The 19911-nt window shown below is 32.9% G+C and overlaps 1 protein-coding gene and 1 long non-coding RNA gene across 4 annotated transcripts; one reads left to right on the top strand and one right to left on the bottom strand.

Moving 5' to 3' along the window:
• The first annotated feature begins 11543 nt into the window (after nt 1-11543).
• On the top strand, nt 11544-12298 carry LOC100527443 (plant invertase/pectin methylesterase inhibitor superfamily protein). Its single transcript, NM_001249234.3, has one exon. It carries the CDS (start codon nt 11580-11582, stop codon nt 12264-12266), a length of 687 nt encoding a protein of 228 aa, NP_001236163.1. The 5' UTR covers nt 11544-11579; the 3' UTR covers nt 12267-12298.
• Nucleotides 12299-14941: 2643 nt separating this feature from the next.
• Nucleotides 14942-19133, bottom strand: LOC102660559 (uncharacterized). 3 transcript variants are annotated; one of them, XR_001387894.2, is made up of 5 exons: nt 18499-19129; nt 17162-17736; nt 16865-17085; nt 16650-16784; nt 14942-16162 (listed from the first exon to the last, which is right to left on the bottom strand). It is a non-coding gene; the product is annotated as an uncharacterized lncRNA (long non-coding RNA). The 3 variants fall into 3 exon arrangements; XR_005890985.1 differs by having other exon boundaries at nt 17162-17536; XR_001387895.3 differs by lacking the exons at nt 16650-16784; nt 16865-17085; nt 17162-17736 and having other exon boundaries at nt 18499-19133.
• Between the last annotated feature and the right edge of the window lie 778 nt (nt 19134-19911).

The raw sequence follows: 19911 nt of genomic DNA, 5'->3' as shown, positions 1-19911 counted from the left end.
TCCCCAACAAGGGTGTTTAGCCAGCCATTATAGAAAGACCCTAACAATAATTAGATTAAGAGTAGAGAATAACTGCTCCTTACACAAGAAGGGGGATCCCTCCTCCTCTTCTCAACATCTCACAATCACTCTGTAACTCACTAATCTCTCTCTAATTACAAAACCTAGGTATCTTTGCAAAAGTTGCTCCTCTTGCTGTGATGGTGACTCTCTGGATTGTTTCCCTAATTCTGCATAAAACAGCTTTAAATAGGCTCTGATCCCGCGATGTTGCGCTTAGCGCCACCCTCGCACTTAGCGCGAGTAAGTGGATTTGAGCTTAGCGCACTGATCTTGCGCTTAGCGCACGACCTTGATATTGACACTCTACCAGATTCTTCTGGTGCGCTGAAGCTGCGCTTAGCTATGGATGCACGCTTAACCCCACTAATGAGCTGAGCTCAACTGTCACTTTTAGCACTTCATGACTTAGCCTCTTTTTAACCTGAAATTGCACAAATTTCATCGTTAAATCTAATGGAACTATTCTAGAGACAACTTTAACAATAAAACAAGATTTATTTACAAACTACTACGAAATAACCATAAATTGGGGGAACTATACAAGTTTTGCAAAATGTTTTCTATACAAAAGTTAGTCGTATAAGATGACTAACAACCCTTCAAAATATAACTGTGTAATCGATTACCAGAAACCTATAATTGATTACCAGTGAGAAAACTTTAGAAAAGTTTTTTGAAAAGACACATCTCTTCAAACCATTTTGAAAAGGCACGATGGGCCTATATATGTGTGTCTGACTTCAAAAAGAAAGAGAGAGAGATTTTAAAAATATAACTTAATTGTCAAATGCTCTCTCAACAACTATTAGCCAAACACTTGCAAATCTATTGAGAATTCTTTGAGGATCTTCAATTTGTATCATCTACTCTAAAGGAGAGGAATCTTTCTGTTCATCTCATAAACTCAGTTGTAATCAAGATATTGTTTGTCTCTTGGATTGTGAGAATCTTGAACACAAGGGTGAGGGATCCCAAGGTGTGTTCAAAGTCTGTAAAGGATTTACAGAGATAGTGGAAAATCTCAAGTGGGTTGCTTGAAGATTCGACGTAGGCACAAGAAGTGGTCGAACCAGTATAAATTGAGTTTGCATTTCTCTCTTCCTTTATCTTAGTTATTTTACTGCAGTTTACTTTTTCTTACGTATTTAAAACAACATTGTTAAATTGATTGCTTCTTCTTTTTATGCATTTTGAGCTTATCATATATCATTTAAAAAGGGGTCAAAATTTGTTAGTGGGAAATTTTGTAAGACTTAATTCACCTCCCCTCTTAAGTTATTGAGGTCACTTGTCCAACAACCCCCCCCCCCCCCCTTCTAGTGTGATTTATTGTATTTCAGTTGGTATCAATGGCCGACCTCGCGGGTTGAGTATTTTCACAAATATAGAGGAAAGATCCTAAAGTCAAATAGATATGGAAGGTTACTCCACAAACAAATCACCATTATTCAAAGGCGTCAAATACGACTACTAGAAGGAACGTATGATAGCTTATTTCAAGTCCATTCATATTGACCTCTGGCATGTCATAGAACACGACAACTATATTCTATTAGATGATCAACTGAATAAGATTCCCAGAACCTCAGACAAATTCTCAAAGACAAAGGTTTCTAATGCACTCTAAAACTCGAAACGCTCTGTTGTGCACCTTCTCTGAGGAAGAACATACAAAGTTCCACAACTACAAATGTTCAAAACAAATGTGGGACACATTAGCTTTGATATATGATGGATCGTCACAGGTAAAATGCAACAAGCTTAGCTTGTTGACACGTAAGTATGAACTCTTCGCTATGGAAGATGGTGAAGATATACAAGCCATGTTTGGAAGTTTCCAAACTATTTTAAATGAATTACATTGTCTTAACACAAATTTTGATAACTATGATAATATTGACAAAATTCTAAGAAGTTTGTCCAGAAAGTGGAGACCGCAGATAACAACTTTGAGAACTGTGAAGAACTTGCACTCCATGTCCATTGAAGAACTGATTGGAACCTTAAAGGTTCATGAGTAGTAACTTTAACAAGATAAAGGATTCAAAAAGGGGAAATCCTTGGCTCTAACAACACAAAAAGCAAAAGCATTTTCAATGAGCAAAGAATCATCATCTAGACCTACATTCAGATGCTCATCCAAAGCTATCAACATTGATACATCTTATGATGATGAGTCCAATAATGGAAGCTCAGACAAAGATGATCAATGCCTTCATCTCAAGGAAGATGTGGAAGAAAAGGGGTGGATTAGACTGGAAAGGATCCAAGAAACCACATAGAGAAAGAAAGGACAAAGATAAAAGATCCAACATATGCTACGAGTGCAAGAAACCAGGACACTTCAAGTCAGAATGTCTAGATCTTGATAAGTCAACTCCCAAAAAAGGTACTTCAAGTCAAAGGACAAGAAAGTACTAATAAGCACATGGCAAGAACTAGACGACACATCATCTGATGAAGAAACAAAAGAGGAAGAAGAAGCCAACCTCTATCTGATGGCAAACACTACATCAGAATGATCAAACTCTGAATCAGAAGAGGAGGTAAATAAAACAACCTTGAAACTCTTCAATTATCATATCATGAGCTTCTCTCCAACTCATCCATTTTGTCCAAAGCTTATCAAAATTTGAGAAAGGACTTCAAAAGTCATTCAAAAGATTACAAACAACTTCAAGGAAAACATTAAGAACAAATAGATTATTATTCAAAAATTTCCACTAAATCATGTGATGACTTTGAAAGTCTAAATTTAAAAAAAAAAAAAAAAACAAAGCTTCACCTAGAAAATGAGGAAATGTGTACAGAAAGGTCTAGTCTATTGGAAGACCTTCAAAAGTAGAAAAATCAACTAGAAGGCTTACAAAATGAGTATGTCAGACTCAATAAACTTCATGGTTGCCTAAATGAGGAAAGGTGTAATCTATTGAAAAAATGTTCACAAGTTCATAAGAATTATGAAAACTTAGAGGCAAGTAAACATAACTTATGGGTTAAATGTGAAGGATATGAGAAAAACCTGAAATTATCAAATGATAAACTTGAACAGTATAAGGTTCTCCAAAAACAACCTCAAGGTGTTATTACACTTCATCAAGAGATTGAATTTCTAAGAGAAACTCTATCCAAATTTTTTCGAAGCACTAAGAAACTCTATCCAAATGCCCAATTGACAAATCTGGAAATGGATATAAAGGAAAGAAGTATGATCATGATGAGGAAACCATAGTGTGTTTTTTATGTGGAAAGGTTGGACACATGACATCTAAGTATAGACATCTACCAAAGGCTAGATTGTCCAATGCTTTCAGAACTAACAAGAAAGGACCCAAGAAAATTTAGGTACCTAAAGAGAAAATAATTCTTATTGCAGATATATTCAACCACAAAAAGAATAAACTAATCATGATACATGTAAAGTGGTTACTTATGTCACATGACAAGAGAAAAGTCTATGTTTTAATGCCTGACTCCCATCCATGGTTTCAATCCTTCCATTGATAATGTATTGCTTGTTAAAGGACTTAAACATAATCTGCTTAGCATAAGTCAATTATGTGGCAATGGACTTGAAGTTTCCTTTAGCAAAGAAGGGTGTGTCGTCCAACACAAAAATGGAACACAACTTATCACTCCTAAGAGGAAAGGTAATCTTTGTAAGATTAATCTTAGTGAACTATCAAATCAAAATGTAACATGTTTATTATCCATCAAAAGAAAATCACTAGGTATGACACGAGAAACTTGGACATGCAAGCTTGAGGTAAATCACATGACTGCAAAGACGTGACCTTCTGAGAGGTTTACCAAGAATGTCATACAAAGATTATATACTTTGTGAAACATGTCAGAAGGGGAAATAGATTAAACCTTATTTTCAAGCAAAAAATTTGTTTCCACCTCAAGACCACTGTTAACTCGTTGGCAAGTGTACCAAATCGTCACAAGTAGGAAAGTTCTCGGAAGTCCGAGTGTCGAATCCACAGGGACTTTGTTTGTACTTAGATTAATGCAAACCCAATTTAAAACCAAGAGATAAGAATTTAAAATAAAAGATAAAGAAAGATAGAAGATAAGGTAAAGAAAAGATAAGATATTTAAAGATAAAATTAGAAGATAAAAGAAAAGATAAGATATTTAAAGATAAAATTAGAAGATAAAAGAAAAGGATAAAAGATTGAAAGATAAAAATATAAGATAAAATATTTAAATTGCAATAAAGATAACTACTTCTACGAAATTCAAATAAAGTCTAAATCTACTAAGCCTAACTACTTACTCCTAATAAAACCCAACAGTAAAATAAGGAATAACTACTTCTAAGAAAAACCAACAATAGAAAAATAGGGAATAAAATCTATATATTAAAATCGCTAAAACCTGACAAGTCTAATTAGCCTAGATATATGGATTCTGGATTTGTCTGTTATCAATACCAGTGAACTAATTCTGCCCCACATCTATCCATCTACTTGCCCCTGATGCCTCATGATGACAAGCCTACCTTAATTACCTATCTTCCAAATGCCCTTTGCGAAGACTCAATAACTAAGATGCATTAAGATTACATTCTAGATGTTTGCTAAAGCATGGGCATTGAGGCATTAAGTCATGCTAACCCAATGATTTCTTTCTTTTATTGTTCTATTAAGCGTTACCCTCTCCCGAGTGGCCTAAAGACTAACAGAAAACAAAGTCCGAGATGCAGAATAAGCAAGAAAGAAAAGCATATAAAAGAAACTAGAAGGAAAAACCCTCTAAAAGATAACCCGATAATTTCCTCCTTTTAGTGTTCTCTTAAGCGTTACCCTCTCCCGAGTGGCCTAACCCTTAAAACAGATTCAAGTATTCATTCCTTACCCCTAATTAGGCTTTACCCTCTACCGAGTGGACTAAACCCTAACAGAAAGTAAGTTCCGAGATACAAGATGTAAAAAGAAAGAATGGTAAATAAATAAAAGAACCTGGAGGGAATTCCTCTTTTTATTGATAACTCTTGAAATGCTCCATATACTCATGGCCATTGAGGGCTTTACAATGAGAGGAGGGGTGAAAGAAAGAAAGGGAGTAAATGAAACCCCTAGGAGAGGGGGTTCTGTGGTGGTGTGTTTTTCCTAGGCTGACCCTCTTATTTATAGGTGCAAACTTGGGCTTGGGCCTTCGTAGTCTCCCTGAGCGCAAAGCCTCGCGCTCAGCGTCACGTCGCGCTCAGCGCGTGTCCTGCGCTTAGCGCCTTGCTGGACTTGGGCTGCTTCTGATTTTCTTCTTTTTTTCTTTATTTTTGCCCCTTTTTGCTTGTTGTACCTTCCTTTTTCACATCTGCAATCAAAATTCAAAATTAATTAAATCTTTCCAAATTGAAGCATAAATAACTGCTAAATAATTAATTCTAAGTTAATTTTAGACCGATTTTCCACTATTAATTCATTATTATTTAGCAGTTATCAACCACTTGAACTATTACATATTGATTTGTTTGGTCTAACTAGAACAATCTCTATTAGTTGAAAGAGATATGAACCAGTAATAGTGGACGACTACTTAAGATGGAAATGGGTTATGTTCCTTGCTCACAAGAATGAGTCTTTTGAGGTCTTTTTTAAATTTTGTAAAAGGATTCAAAATGAAAAAAGGAGTATGCATTACTTCAATCAAAAGTGATCATGGTGGAGAGTTTGAAAATGAAAGCTTTCATCTGTTTTGTGAAGAGAATGGAATTCTTCGTAACTTCTCTACTATTAGAACACCTTAACAAAATGGAGTTGTTGAGAGAAAGAATAGATCATTGCAAGAAATGGTCAGGACCATGCTTAATGATAACTCTACACCTAAACACTTCTAGGCTGAAGCAATAAATATTATCTGTTATTTACAGGACAAAATTTATATAAGACCCATTCTAAAAAGGACTCCTTATGGACTGTGGAAAGGACGAAAACCCAACATTTCATATTTCCATCCTTTTGGATACAAATGTTTCATTCTTAACACTAGGGACAACTTGGGAAAGTTTGATTCTAAGTGTGATAATGGAACATTACTTGGGTAATCTGAAACATCCAAGTCATATAGAGTTTATAACTCTAGAACGTCAATTGTGAAACAAGTTATTCATGTAAGAACCTGATACAGAAATATCAGAGCTTGATGAATCTTTTGCAGATATAAGACTAGACGAAGGCATTTGACCACTAATAGAACAATCTATAGGAACAAATGCGTCCAATCAAGTAATAGGACAACCATAAGAAGAAAGAGAACCAACTAGACGAATTCTAAGGAAGAACCATCCAGAGAGTCAAATCATTGGAGATCCCTCAACCAAAGTACAGACAAGAGGATCTCTCAGACAATAAGGTTACACAACTATCATTTCAGAAGTGAAACCCAAGCATATTGATGATGCAATGGAAGATAAGAACTAGGTAAAAGCCATACAAGAGGCATTTGAACAATTCCAAAAGAATGATGTCTGGAAACTTGTAGAACTACCACAAGGAAAGAAAGTAGTGGGTGTTCAGAAACAAGTTGGACGAGACAAGTCAGGTTGTGAGAAACAAGGCAAGATTGGTTACCAAGGGTTACTCACAACAGAAAGGTATAGACTATACAAAAACCTTTGCTCATGTTGCTCGTCTAGAAGCAATACACATTTTACTCTCATTTGCAACTCATACAAAAACGAGACTATATCAAATGGACGTAAAAAGCACATTCCTCAATGGAGTAATACAAGAAGAAATTTATATAGAACAACCCCCTATGTTTGAGAGTAACACTTTTCCACACCATGTTTTCAAACTCTATAAAGCATTATATGGTTTCAAGTAAGCTCTTAGAGCTTCGTATGAACATCTTAGTTCATTTATTGTAAATAATGGCTTTAAAAGAGGAAAAATGGATACAACTCTGTTTTACAAAAACTATGAATCCCAATTTATATTAGTTCAAATTTATGTGGACAACATTATATTTGGTGTTACTAATGAACCTCTTTATGAGGATTTCTCTAAGCTTATGCAGGCTAAATTCGAAATAAGTATGATAGGAGAGCTAAAGTTCTTCTTAGGACAGCAGATAAAATAGACCAACAACGGAATCTATATCCATCAAACAAATGTCAAGGAACTTATCAAGAAGTTCAAGTTGGAAGATGCGAAGGAAATAAAGACTCCTATGCATCCAACAACATGTCTTGGATTAGACGAGGAATCCAACAAAGTGGACAACTCTCAATATAGAGCAATGATTGGATCCTTGTTATATCTAACTGCGTCCAAACCTGACATATTGTTCATTGTTGGACTATGTGCCAGATTCCAACAAGACTCAAGGAAAGTTCACTTAACTGTTGTCAAAAGAATATTTAGATATTTAATTGGAACTCCTAATCTTGGTTTTTACTTTAAGCATGGCAAGAAATTCAGGTTGATTAGTTACCGTGATGCTGACTATGTTGGTGACAAAATTGAAAGAAGAAACACCAGTGGAAGCTACCATCTCATTGGTGGAAACCTAGTCACTTGGATCAGCAAGAAGCAAGTATCAGTAACATTATTCACTGCAGAAGCAAAATATATATATCAACAGCAAGCTATTGTACTCAACTGATATGGATAAAGAATCAGCTAGAAGACTACAATATATATGAAGAAAACATCCCTATCTACTGTGATAATAAAGCTATAATAAGTATCTCTAAAAACCCTACTCTGCATTCACGAGCCAAGTATATAGAAATTAAGCATCATTTTCTAAGAAACCATGTTTAGAAGGGAACATTGGAACTACAGTTTGTACCCACTAATGGTCAGCTTACTTACATTTTTACAAAAACCCTTACTAAAGAAAGGTTAATTCTATTAAGGGATCAACTTGGAATGACCTTAGTAAAGGAATGATTAATGTCTAAATCCCTGACAAGATACACTCTGCATCCAGAGGACACATCGTCCAATGCCCATACATACATACATACGTACGTACGTACGTACGTACGTACGTACGTGCGTACATACATGAATAGACGACTATGAGTGGACGAGGGATATATTGAAAACTATACGCCTTATCAAAACATTGTGTTTTGACTATTGAGCTATCCTTGAGTAACAAGACTCTTAGTTACTTTTTAAAAGCCTAGAGAAACCGCCCACATTCCTTATAAACTCCTTCAAATCAGGGAACAGATCTATCTTCAATATCTTTGCAAGAATTCTCAAGCTTTTTCTCAAGAAAACCTCATAGAAACCCTAATCTTTTTCTCTACTCACCATGACAAACTCCTATGAAAACACTATTTCCACCCGTCCAACCTCAACCACCAATAAGTGTTCCATCCAATCTTTCACCCTCTACACAATCACAAAAACTTAACCTTCCACCACAAGCAACCTTTCCCTATACATTTCTGCCACCATCTACTCACCCTTATATTCCACCACCACCACCTCCCACTCGGGATCGGCAATGATGTCCTCTATCACTTCTTTTACCTTCAAACCCACTATCTTTTTGCTAATGACAAAAGGGGGAGAAGTAAATGAAAGAATTTTTTATGCAAACACCAGTCAAATAATAAAATAAAGTGTTCTGAAAGAGTTCAATATATTTGTGTCTACAGTTGCATCGACTCATGCATAAGTATATTAGACTTAGGGGGAGCTGAAAGCTACCACACATAGCATTCTGATCTATTGTCATTCATACTGAAACTATTATGATATATGCATGATATATTCATTACTCAAAATTTATATATTTAATAGCTTATTTTTTTCATAAGCTGCTTCAAGTAACTTATTTTGATAAGCCATTTGAAATAGCTTATGAAAAATAAGCTACCTTACAAGCAACTAGCTTTTTTTACTTCTCAACTTTATCTTTACTATTTTATTTGAAATTCTACTTTATCCTTTTATTCAATTTGAAATTTTTTTATTTTGTTTTAATATAATATTATTAATAACATATTTAAATGTTAAGAAAATGATTTTAAACAACATAATTCTAATAAAGTTTATTTAATTTAATTTAATTTTTCCAAAAAATGAAAATTTTAATTTTACCTTTTTTTTATAATACAAAATTTAAAAATTATTATCATACTTTTTAAGATAATAAATTATTAAAAATAAAATTTAAATGTGTTCTTTTATATCATTTAACATTTATCGGTTAACTAATTAGTTAGTTTTATCAAACACTTTCAATTAAACAAACTAATTTATAAGTTTTAAGTTAACTTTTAGTTTTTTAGCTCATAACTTATAGCTTATAAGCTTCCATTTAACTTATAATCTAGTTTTACTAAACATAACCCTTGTGTTTGACTTGATTTTGATCATTGTATATATTTCAATACTCTATATAATAGATTTTCCTAAATCAAAAAACTCGTCGAATATTTTTAATTTATGTTTTACTTAAATTTACAAATTTATATTCTATTGAACTAATAATTTTTACTATTTCACTAACTTATAATTTAATTTGATCAATTGTTTTTACCTATTTTAATTTAGCCATTAGCTAATTGTTTATTATTTTCCAGTTTTACTTTCTATATATATTTTTTTCTTTTTGAAAAACAACGGTGTAAACAAGAATAAAGGGAAAACGACCTATATTAAAGGGGATGCATGTTAATTTGCAGCAATCATATTGACTTTCGTTTTTAAAGCATATTCGGCACTTTGGTATATGATATTATAATACCCTTAGCAGACAAAGTTAAATTAGGCTACATAATAGATAAGAATTTTTTTTTTCTTAATAAATCAAATTTATAATTGTAGCCCGATCACGGATCACGAACGCTTAAATTCTTGATATAAAAAAACACATACTATTTTACCGACACTCAAATGTATATAGCAATCAAAAAACATAAAAGTATATATTGCCATTAAGGTTTGCGTGGAATTTTAACTTGTTTTATTTTTTTGAGGTAATCTCAGCTTGTAAATTTCGTAGACATTATTTATTATAAGTAATTATCATTTTAGACTTTTCTTTTTATTATTCAATAGAATTAAAAAGGAGTTGACAATTGACATAGAAGGCACAACTTATCATCTCAAGTGTCTTTGCTCATCCTCTCGTCACGTACCCTCCATATAGCTGCCTTGTTGACATAATTATTATTAACATAGAAATTTGAGATCCCAAGCCTTAATCTCCTATGTTTGTGCAGCATTTCACGCATGCCAACGTGAAATGCCTGCACGTTCATTGAGGTTAATCAGATTAAAGACTTTTGAAGCTCTGTATTTGATACGTGTCGAGTAAATGTTGGAAGCTTATCTGTCCCGTTTTGCCTCTCAAATGCCGGCGATGTATAATATCTCTTCAACTCAATCAGTTATGATGTAGCAAAATATTTGCATAATGAAAATGTATTTTTAAGTTCAAGATCTATGTACGAAACAGCATTAAATATTTGTAGTAAGAGATTTATTATCAATTATACTTCTATTTAATTCAAATAATATTATCTCTTCGTGGAAGATACATTTTGTTCATACCAAAACAAATGAAAATGTTTTTTCTTCTTTTATTCTAAAATTATTGCATTGTTTTTACCCAAGCTACTTTGATATCTCAAAAATCACAGGGAAAATTGAAACTACTCCTAAGTGTTACTTAGAAACTAATAATTACGGATTATATAGTATTAATCAGTTAACAGATTAGTAATGTTTGGCCACTTTACTAGTTTATACTTTATCGGCAAAACATTTTGAGTTCTTTTATTAAAATATCGATTAATAGATGGGAATAAAATATTATTGAACAAAAAAAATATTTCTCGTCTGTTATAAAAAAAAATCCTATCCATTAAAAAGAAACACGTGTTTGCGAATTCAGTTGATTATTTTTGTTATTGACAGCAAAGTAATTTATATCTTATGAGTATAAGAGATTATCATGTATAATATTGAGGATTTCATTTCATTTAATTATTATAGTTACCCTTTGTTTCTAAAATTAAAAAATTTATAGTAGAATAATCACAACTAAAATATTATTATTTTATTATTAAGTATCGTTGTTTGTCTAATGAATCACATTAATTATTATCATGATCATCCAATTATGAGTAATGTTTATTCAAATTATAGTTGGAAAGCTATTTGACAGTTCAGATTTTTTATAATTCTAATCAAACGTTTAGTAAATTATGTATATATATCAACAGTATAAAGGAAATTTACGAGGAAATTTGTATGTAATAAGTTTGTTGATTTTTCTGTCTTAAAAATCATATTTATTATAATTTCTTAATAGTTATTGATGCAATTTTCTTACTGACAATATATAAAAATTAATTTCTTAATTAAAAATGAAATATTAAATTAATTGAACAATTCATGTATTCTGGCACATTTTCTTAAGTTGCAATTTTATTAGTGAGGGACGTGGCTTAAAATAATCACGGAATACACCTATAAATCATGTAAATGAAGAGGACATGAAAAGATAGACGAAATAGAAAGAGTTGAGATCTAGAAATGGAAGCCAACACTTTGAAGCTAGCTTCCTACAAAGTTTTCACAATTGTTGCATTCATCCTTCTAGCCAAATTTAACATCATTTCAGCTTGTGAGAATTCTCCAATCCCCACCAATTCCACCCTAACCAAGATTGATTACACTGCCACCAATTATGGAAACACAACCATTCCATCCGAATCCAATTACACTCAAACCTTCAAAAGCTACATTAAAGCCTCTTGCAATTCAACCACGTATCCATCAATATGCTACAAAACACTATTCCCCTATGCTACAAAAATTGAAGCAGATCCTCTCAAGCTATGCAATGTGTCACTCTCCCTTGCCTTAAAGGCAGCCAAGAGTGCATCCTCCACCATATCAAAGATTCTAAAGAAAAACAATTTGACAAAAATTGCAGAACAAGTGGTGCAAGATTGCTTTGGGAATGTGAAGGATTCCATTGGTGAACTCAAAGATTCCCTTGATGCCATGGGACATTTGGATGGTGTTGATAGAAAGTTTCAGATCAGCAACATAAAGACATGGGTGAGTGCTTCTATCACCAATGACCAAACGTGCTCAGATGGGTTTGATGAGATGAACGTGGATTCCACTTTGACGGACAAGATCAGAAAAATTGTCTTGGATGTGGCAAGGAAGACTAGCAATGCTTTGTATTTCATCAACAACAATGTATACTAATTAATAATAAGTGGCTTATCTTTCCTTCTTTATTTTGTTTAGAAAGGGTTTTCTTTTGGCTTTGGTAGGTACTTGGGTTAATTTTGATGTGTTGATTGTATTTAAAATGGTTTGTGATTAAGTTATTGCTTTAAAATTATGTGCTCAATGTACATATGGTCGTTTCCCTCTCTGAACCATGTAAGTCTGCGGCACGTCTTATGTTGTTGTACGAAGAAATTAAGGAATTGTGAAGGAAGTGATAGTCTGAAAATTAATGGCTATATTTATTTACAATCCAAATTTACTAGAATTTGTAAACTTTTGATAAAATTCTTAGTAAAAATTTGGATTTAGACTTAAATCTATTACATTAATTTGTAAGGTGAGAATTTTCTCTTATTTATAAACATTAATTTGACATATTATTAGTTGATATGAGATTCATAATATATCCTTATGATGTCAAATTAGGCTTCAAAGAGCTTAACATCTCAAGTATGAAATATGTAAAATTAGATTTATGAGTGATCTCATAATAATTCGGTAATAAGTGATTTGATATATCTAACAATACTCAATAGAATAATGTTTGATATCATCTTAACATTCGGATTTAAGTTTCACTCAACCTTATAAAATTAACTTGTAAAGTGAGGATTGTCCCATTAATATAAAACTTGGAGAAAAAAATTAAAGGGACCAAGATAATTAAAATTAAAATGTATAAATAAAATATAGTAGTTATGATAATATTATTTTGAAAAAAGCTGCAATAAAATTGGAGATCAATTCTTACAAAATCTACATAAAAACTCACAAGAGAAAAAATTGCAAGTTCAAATCATATTATATAAACTTTCCTGTGTCTAAATGAAGATATAGAGTTATAAAAAAAATAGTTTTGAAAAAAGAAAAAAAAAAGTAGTTTTATATTATGAAAAAAAAATTAATGAAATAGTAAATGTATCAAAAAAGGTGCTAGTAATTAGTTAGCCATAAGGGCTGATGTTATAATAATAATAATAATAATAAAATGACAAATAAATTATTATCTTTATGTTCTTTTATAAATTAAAATTATTGTTTCTCTTTGAATGACTGTTTGGTGAACATTTGGAAAATTGATTTAAGTTAAATTCTTTTTGTTAAAATTAATTTTAAAGTAATCTTATTTACATTTGAATGTTGATATTTTAAAAATAAGTTAGAGTAAAACTTAAAATATATTTGGATGTTCATATTTGGATGTACCAACTCAAAATCAATTTTAAATTTCGAATCAAATACTTAATATAATAAAATTAGAAAAATTATTGCTAATGTCAATTACACACATATGTGTCTGTATGTTAAAAGTTAGGGTGGCCATGGCTTCCCTATTTCCCTATGAAGCTTCGTCAATGTTTGTAACTCACTTATCTATTTTAATTTAGTCATTTTATGTGTTTGGTAGTTTTGAAAGAAAAGGAAATGAAGAGAAGTGAAAAAGAGTGGAAAGTGATATTGTTTGGTTGAGATGAAGAAGGAAGGAATATTTTAAACTAAAGTGATTTTGTAGATAATAAAATAAATAAATTAAAATTAAGCATTTTTACAATTACAAAATAACCCATGCATTTGTTAATTTTTTAAAAGAACTAAAAGCTTTTTTCTTTTCTACTTACTGGTACGCGGACACTTATATACTTTGCATCACTTGACATTTGTAGGTAATATTTTAAGTTAAAACCAATTGTACATGAAAGAAAATTGGCACAACAAAAAAATTGGTTACTACTTGCCATAATCCTGCATCTTAGAATAATCATATTCAATAATGTAACATTTGTCACTAAACAATAATATCATCACAGCACACAGCATGACCCAATTTGTCTGTCACACATGTTTTCAAATATATATATATATATATATATATATAACCCCATGGTAGGAGTGCTACCTCACAGCCTCAGCTTATACTTCAGCCCACCTGCATAGCCAGAAAATTTTCTAGAATGCCAAAGTAATTCTACCTAGAAAAAATGATAACATGATCTCCTCTAAATAGAATTAGCCAAGGATACCATACAACCCAACCCGGAATACACATTATGTTTTAGCATGCAAATTCACATATTTGTAAGTGAACAAAACAAAGATGCGACAGTGACCTTTAAATGAATTAAATACATATTATTTTACTATGCATCCATGAGAAGAAATTAGCTATAGCAGTTAAAGAAACATATGGCATCAACATATGCTATTGCTACCATTTGCAGAACAAACAGACCTTCAACATCACAAATAAACACACAAAATTGAACCTACGGATTCCACTCTTCGTGTGCTAGGTTGGCAACCAAAAAGGGAGTAAAAGTTGGATTCAGAAACTATGACTAATAGGTTAAGACATATATTGGAATCGAAGGGACATTGGATCTTGTAAATATTGCAAACGTAATCAAGTACCGTTACCTCACAATTTCTCTTAAGCACATCTGCAAAAACAAAACTCAGGACTACCACTAGATGTTTAGGGCAATGTACATTAAAACCATTTTATCAAGAGGAATGTCACTAATTTCTGCAAATCTTCATGCCTTGTGTCTAAATGACTAAAGGTCTGCTAGAGAAAAAGTAACACCCTGTCTCCTACAAGCAAGTTCAAGTTGATTTTTTAGGTAGACCACAACACAACACATTGCGAAAACACATAATCCATATTTAATACAGAACCATACAATAAATATGTCCACATACTCAGTACATATAAAATGAGCTCATCACCAAAAAAAGACAAAACACATTGGTAAAGCACATAATCGATGTTTAATACAGAACCATAGAATAAATATGTCCACATTACTTGAGTCATAAAACGAGCTCATCACTAAAAAAAGACAAGTTCAACATTCAAGTGGCTGACAAATATATGTCCTTCAGAGTACTGCACGGTGGTGCTTTGCCTCATAATGTTAGTTTGCTAATACATAATGTCATTTCTCTTCTCTAAGGCCAACATGCTACGCTGAGCAATCACCACTTGTTGTTCAACAATGGTAACTTTCCTTTCTGCAACATTTGTTAATTTTTCAGACAAAGTGTTACTAGAATTAATTGTATCAGCAACTAAGTGAAAACTAGTGCTCAGTTTTTCCATCTGTGCATCAAGGGCTTCTATCATGGGTGCCTTGCGCTTTGTTCCCCTTGATGTTGATGTCCCTGCAGATTGACTGCTTTAACCATGGCTAGCAGATGGATTGGATGTATCATTGTTAGCAGATGGAATGGAGTGACTATAATATGGACTGTAAGAGGCAAAAGGTGGTGGGGAACCTTCAAAGTTTCCCATTCCAGCATCATTCACAGTGCTATCATTCATGACATCATTCAGATCAATCATTAGATTCTCCCTTATCATAGATCCAAGTATCTTGGATGGACTTAATGCATCCTGAACAGATGCTCGATCTACTCCATAAAGTTACAGAAGAATGTCATAATGCTTAATGGCAGAACCTTAGCCATATATAACATGCATCATTAATATTTAATCAATTATTAGCAAATGTATAATTATCCATTTACCTTGATTAGTTCAGCCCACACCTCTTCTTCTGCTTCAAATTTGTTAGTAACTGGATTCCATGCAAATCCAGTTAGGCCATTGAAAAGGTCATGAACTTCACGCCATCTATCTTTCAATGTTTTTAGCCTATTCTTAACACGGCTTTTGGTTATATCCGTGTATCCTGCTTTATTCAAGGCGTGTACTGTTTGTATAACCTTGTGGTGTCCAACTACCATCAATACGGAAACCTTTATGAGCTTCGTCGCACATTGCATTTAGTAGTTTAGAGTCCATCTTATTTGTCCACCAAATAGGTTGACTAGTATTACCTACTTGGCCCCTTCTTGACATTTTCAACCTATATAATAATTTCACATGATGAAACAAATGATCAATAATAGCATCAACTTTAGGATGAACGCATTACAAAAATTAAACAATCATTCAAATATTAATGTAGTTTCTTACACCACAAACAATATCAAATATCCTGGAAAACATACATCATCATACAGCAACGTATTACAAAGACACACAAGTAAATGCAACATTAGTGTGGATAGTGATTCCACGTATCATTTGCAATGTTTTCCCTTAATTGTGTGCCCCTTGTATGCAATTGTCATCACGTGGGTGTGTTTGGTGTCTATCATTAATAGCATTCTCCAAATCACGGTCAACCTGAGCTAGTAATGATTCATCATTGTCGATACCCCTCAGAAAATTATGCAGTATGCAACATGCTACAACAATATTTCTCATAGTCTTAAATGAATAATTTGGTTCAGTGCCGCTAGCTATAATGCGAAATCTCTTATTTAAAATGCCAAAAGTTCTCTCATTACATTCCCAAGTGATGCATGTCTACGGTTGAACAACTCTTTAGGTATTTTTTGCCCTCTAGCAGAATACTCTTTCAAGGGGTAACGGACACCACGATAAGGTGTAAGGATCTGAAGTTTATGCATAAATCCCGCATCCTACAAAAATAATAAGATGCTATTGTTAGTGACATGAGTAAACCCAAATGTTGTGAAACCACAATGTCATTTTTACTAACCTTCAGGTATTACTAGTGGGTCCTCCCTAGTTAATGTGTCCTTTAATATCCTAGAATCAGATGTTGTTCCTTCCCATCCAGCCAATACATGTGAATTTCATGTCAAAATCACAAGCAGCAAATATATTGAGTTGGAAAGTCTTTTCTTCCACAAAACCGAGGGGCTTCTGCATGTGGGACCTTAACTCGGCCATGGGTACAATCTATGGCTCCGAGACAATCTATGTAAAAAAGTGGTTACTAAGTCACCTATAACTAACAAAAATTAACATAATCCACTAACTTAACGAGTTGTACCTTGAAAAATGGATGAAATCTTGAATGGCTTGCTATGTTACTTGGGATGTCCCTACCTGATGGTTGGACTAGCAACTCCTTGTGTGATGCAATTATACCATGTATCACGTTGTGAAAGTGACTATTAATGGTGTCACCACTATGATGAAAGTGCACTACATACTTTGATTATTGACATTGTGACCAACAATATGCAAAACTTAGCAACTTGCTCCTCCACAGTGGACCGCATGTTATCCTTAACTATTCTGGTGCCTCTTAATTTGTGACATAATTGAATGGATTCCTGTGGACCCATTCGAATGAAATCACGACAATCCTCCGTATGAACCAGAAACGACATTAACTCAGCACACCTTCGCTCTTTTTTTAGGCCTAAAATTACCTGATTAGCCCAATATAAATTCAACAAATGCAATGCATGGCCGACACCACATAGCAAAATCATAGCGGCCAATTGCATTCTTGTTTGCAATTGTCGTTGAACATGAGTTATGATTCGGCTATCTATGTTCACTTAAGTAAAAATCATTTCTTGATCCTCTAGTTCAATCATCATTGTCTAGGTTTGACATCTGTAAAGAAGACATGTTTGTCAAATTTTGATATACTATCCGTTTGGGTTTAGATACAAATGCTCTTCATATATATATATATATAATAGTAGTCTAATATATTCTCATTTTTTTATTAAATTTTCAATAATTAAATAGTAGACAATTTATTTCATAATAATTATAGTGCACCAGTTGCACTCTTTTCTTTCGGTTTCTTTTTCACGATGATAACTTAATGTTAGCCTCTTGCTTTTCTTTTCTCTTCACAAACACTCATCTATCTCTCCTTTCTTCACAATTGTTGAAACTTTAATTTGTGAACTTTCAAAACTAATTGACTATGAGTGTTCCGTGTGAATAACTTCTCCATAAAATTTCTTTCCCAACTTCCGGAATTTTTGTCTTGTATTTCTTAAGAAACAATTTATATACTAAAAGCTCAGCCACTTATATTACAAAAGTTTCTAAACACGGACTACAAAAGTTGCGTCACTTTTGCAGTTACTTCTTCATCTCATGATATTATCCTATACTAATTCGTATCAGTGCCAGTCATCTTGACATTCATGTATAATTCTAATTACCATGAGGGAGCCATATGTTAGAAAAATACGTACATACATTGATTTAAAGAAAATTAAAAAAATTGGGGGGAATCATGGCTCCCCCCGCCACAACGAAGATCCGCCACTACGCAGATCCATGTTCAAAATCAGCAGATCTAGTTCCTAAACCATGAAAATATACATCCTACATGAAAAATTTGACAGATCCGCTTACCTCGAAAGCAAGAGATGCTGTGGATGGAAACCGGTGTCATAGAACGTTGAAAACCCTTTTCTCCCATGCATCCCACGAGGTTAGGGGCAATTTCTGAAATGGAATTTTCATCTACAATTTCACCCCTTTTCGGCTTTTCTCGTCAGTTTTGGAGAGAAATGCTTTCATGTGGGACCCGCGATTTGTTGACAACTTTCTAAACGACTTTCGCCAGTACCAAAAGAAAGTGTGACTTTCTGCTTATTTCCATGCAAGTATCACTTTCCACACCTCACTTGCGTTGGATCCAAACACTACCTTCATGTCGAGCGCCAAGGACTCGGCATCTCGCGCGAGCATAAAATTTAAAAGACTAGATATATGTCGGTAATCTAATAATGGACCGTTTAAAAGAAATTGCTTGTTTTTATCAGCAAAAGATTTAATAAAAATTGTAACCTTAAGATAAAGTCAACTATGATCACATTCTTGTGTCTGACATTGAATCAACGAAGAAAACTTCTAAGCTAAAGTAGTTAGATAATGGAGTCCTACATTTTTGGTAGAAGCATAGTCAACTCCAATTAAACTATTGGAATGCTTGCATAGTGAGAGCTATATCGGCTATAAGTTATGAAGCTCCTTAAGCTATAAGTTATCGGCTCATTCTTCAACAGCCAGGCAGTCAGAGAACTGGCATGGGGTCCTTTCCTTTCAGTGTTTTATGATTATGATCTATTTCACCCCCCAACGACAGTTATTTTCACCATTCCCCATTTGTCCGTATTATTTCAACAATATTTAACAACCAAAAATATTTAGCCTTGGAAGCTAATCCTTACTATATTCATAGGGCATTCCGTATGCACATGTATGCCACTTGGATTAGTAAGCTAGAAATACTTTAGGCTATAGGAGACTTTCACCATCTAAGATGTAGCACCCCACTTCTTTATCTAGCAGCAGCACATTTTTATACTAATAGAAGTGTAAAACCTTTATTAGCAATTTTGCAAATGACAAGCAATAATACAGAATTAGAAAATAATAATTAAACATGGAAAACCTTTTGTTAGCTATATATATCTCTTAAAAAAAATGTTATCCATCACTTGTAAAGGGAATAAATAAAAAAATTTAATTTAAAAAGATAAAATTTATATAAAAGCATTCATTTGTTAATTTAAAAAATATATTTAAGTGATTAGATGGTATAGAGTAATAAAACTCATTTAAATTAAAAAATATAGGATCAAATTACTTCAAAAGTAACTTTAAAAGAGTTACTCTAATCCTCATCATTCATTTTCTTTAAAATCTAACCATTGTAATGATTAGCTAATCTTAGACATTAGATTTCAAGAAATTGAATGGTGAGGATAAGGAGTACATCTTTTAAAGTTAGCTTTGGACTATCTTATCCAAATATATATA

This window comes from Glycine max, chromosome 4 (assembly GCF_000004515.6).
Source record: "Glycine max cultivar Williams 82 chromosome 4, Glycine_max_v4.0, whole genome shotgun sequence".
Classification (NCBI taxonomy): domain Eukaryota; kingdom Viridiplantae; phylum Streptophyta; class Magnoliopsida; order Fabales; family Fabaceae; genus Glycine; species Glycine max.
Note: the sequence above shows the minus strand (reverse complement) of the source record. Positions and strands in the feature narration are given on the sequence as shown.

Bases quoted from the DNA above. Each gene is read 5' to 3' on its own strand.
- LOC100527443 (NM_001249234.3), top strand. From the start codon at position 11,580: ATGGAAGCCAACACTTTGAAGCTAGCTTCCTACAAAGTTTTCACAATT.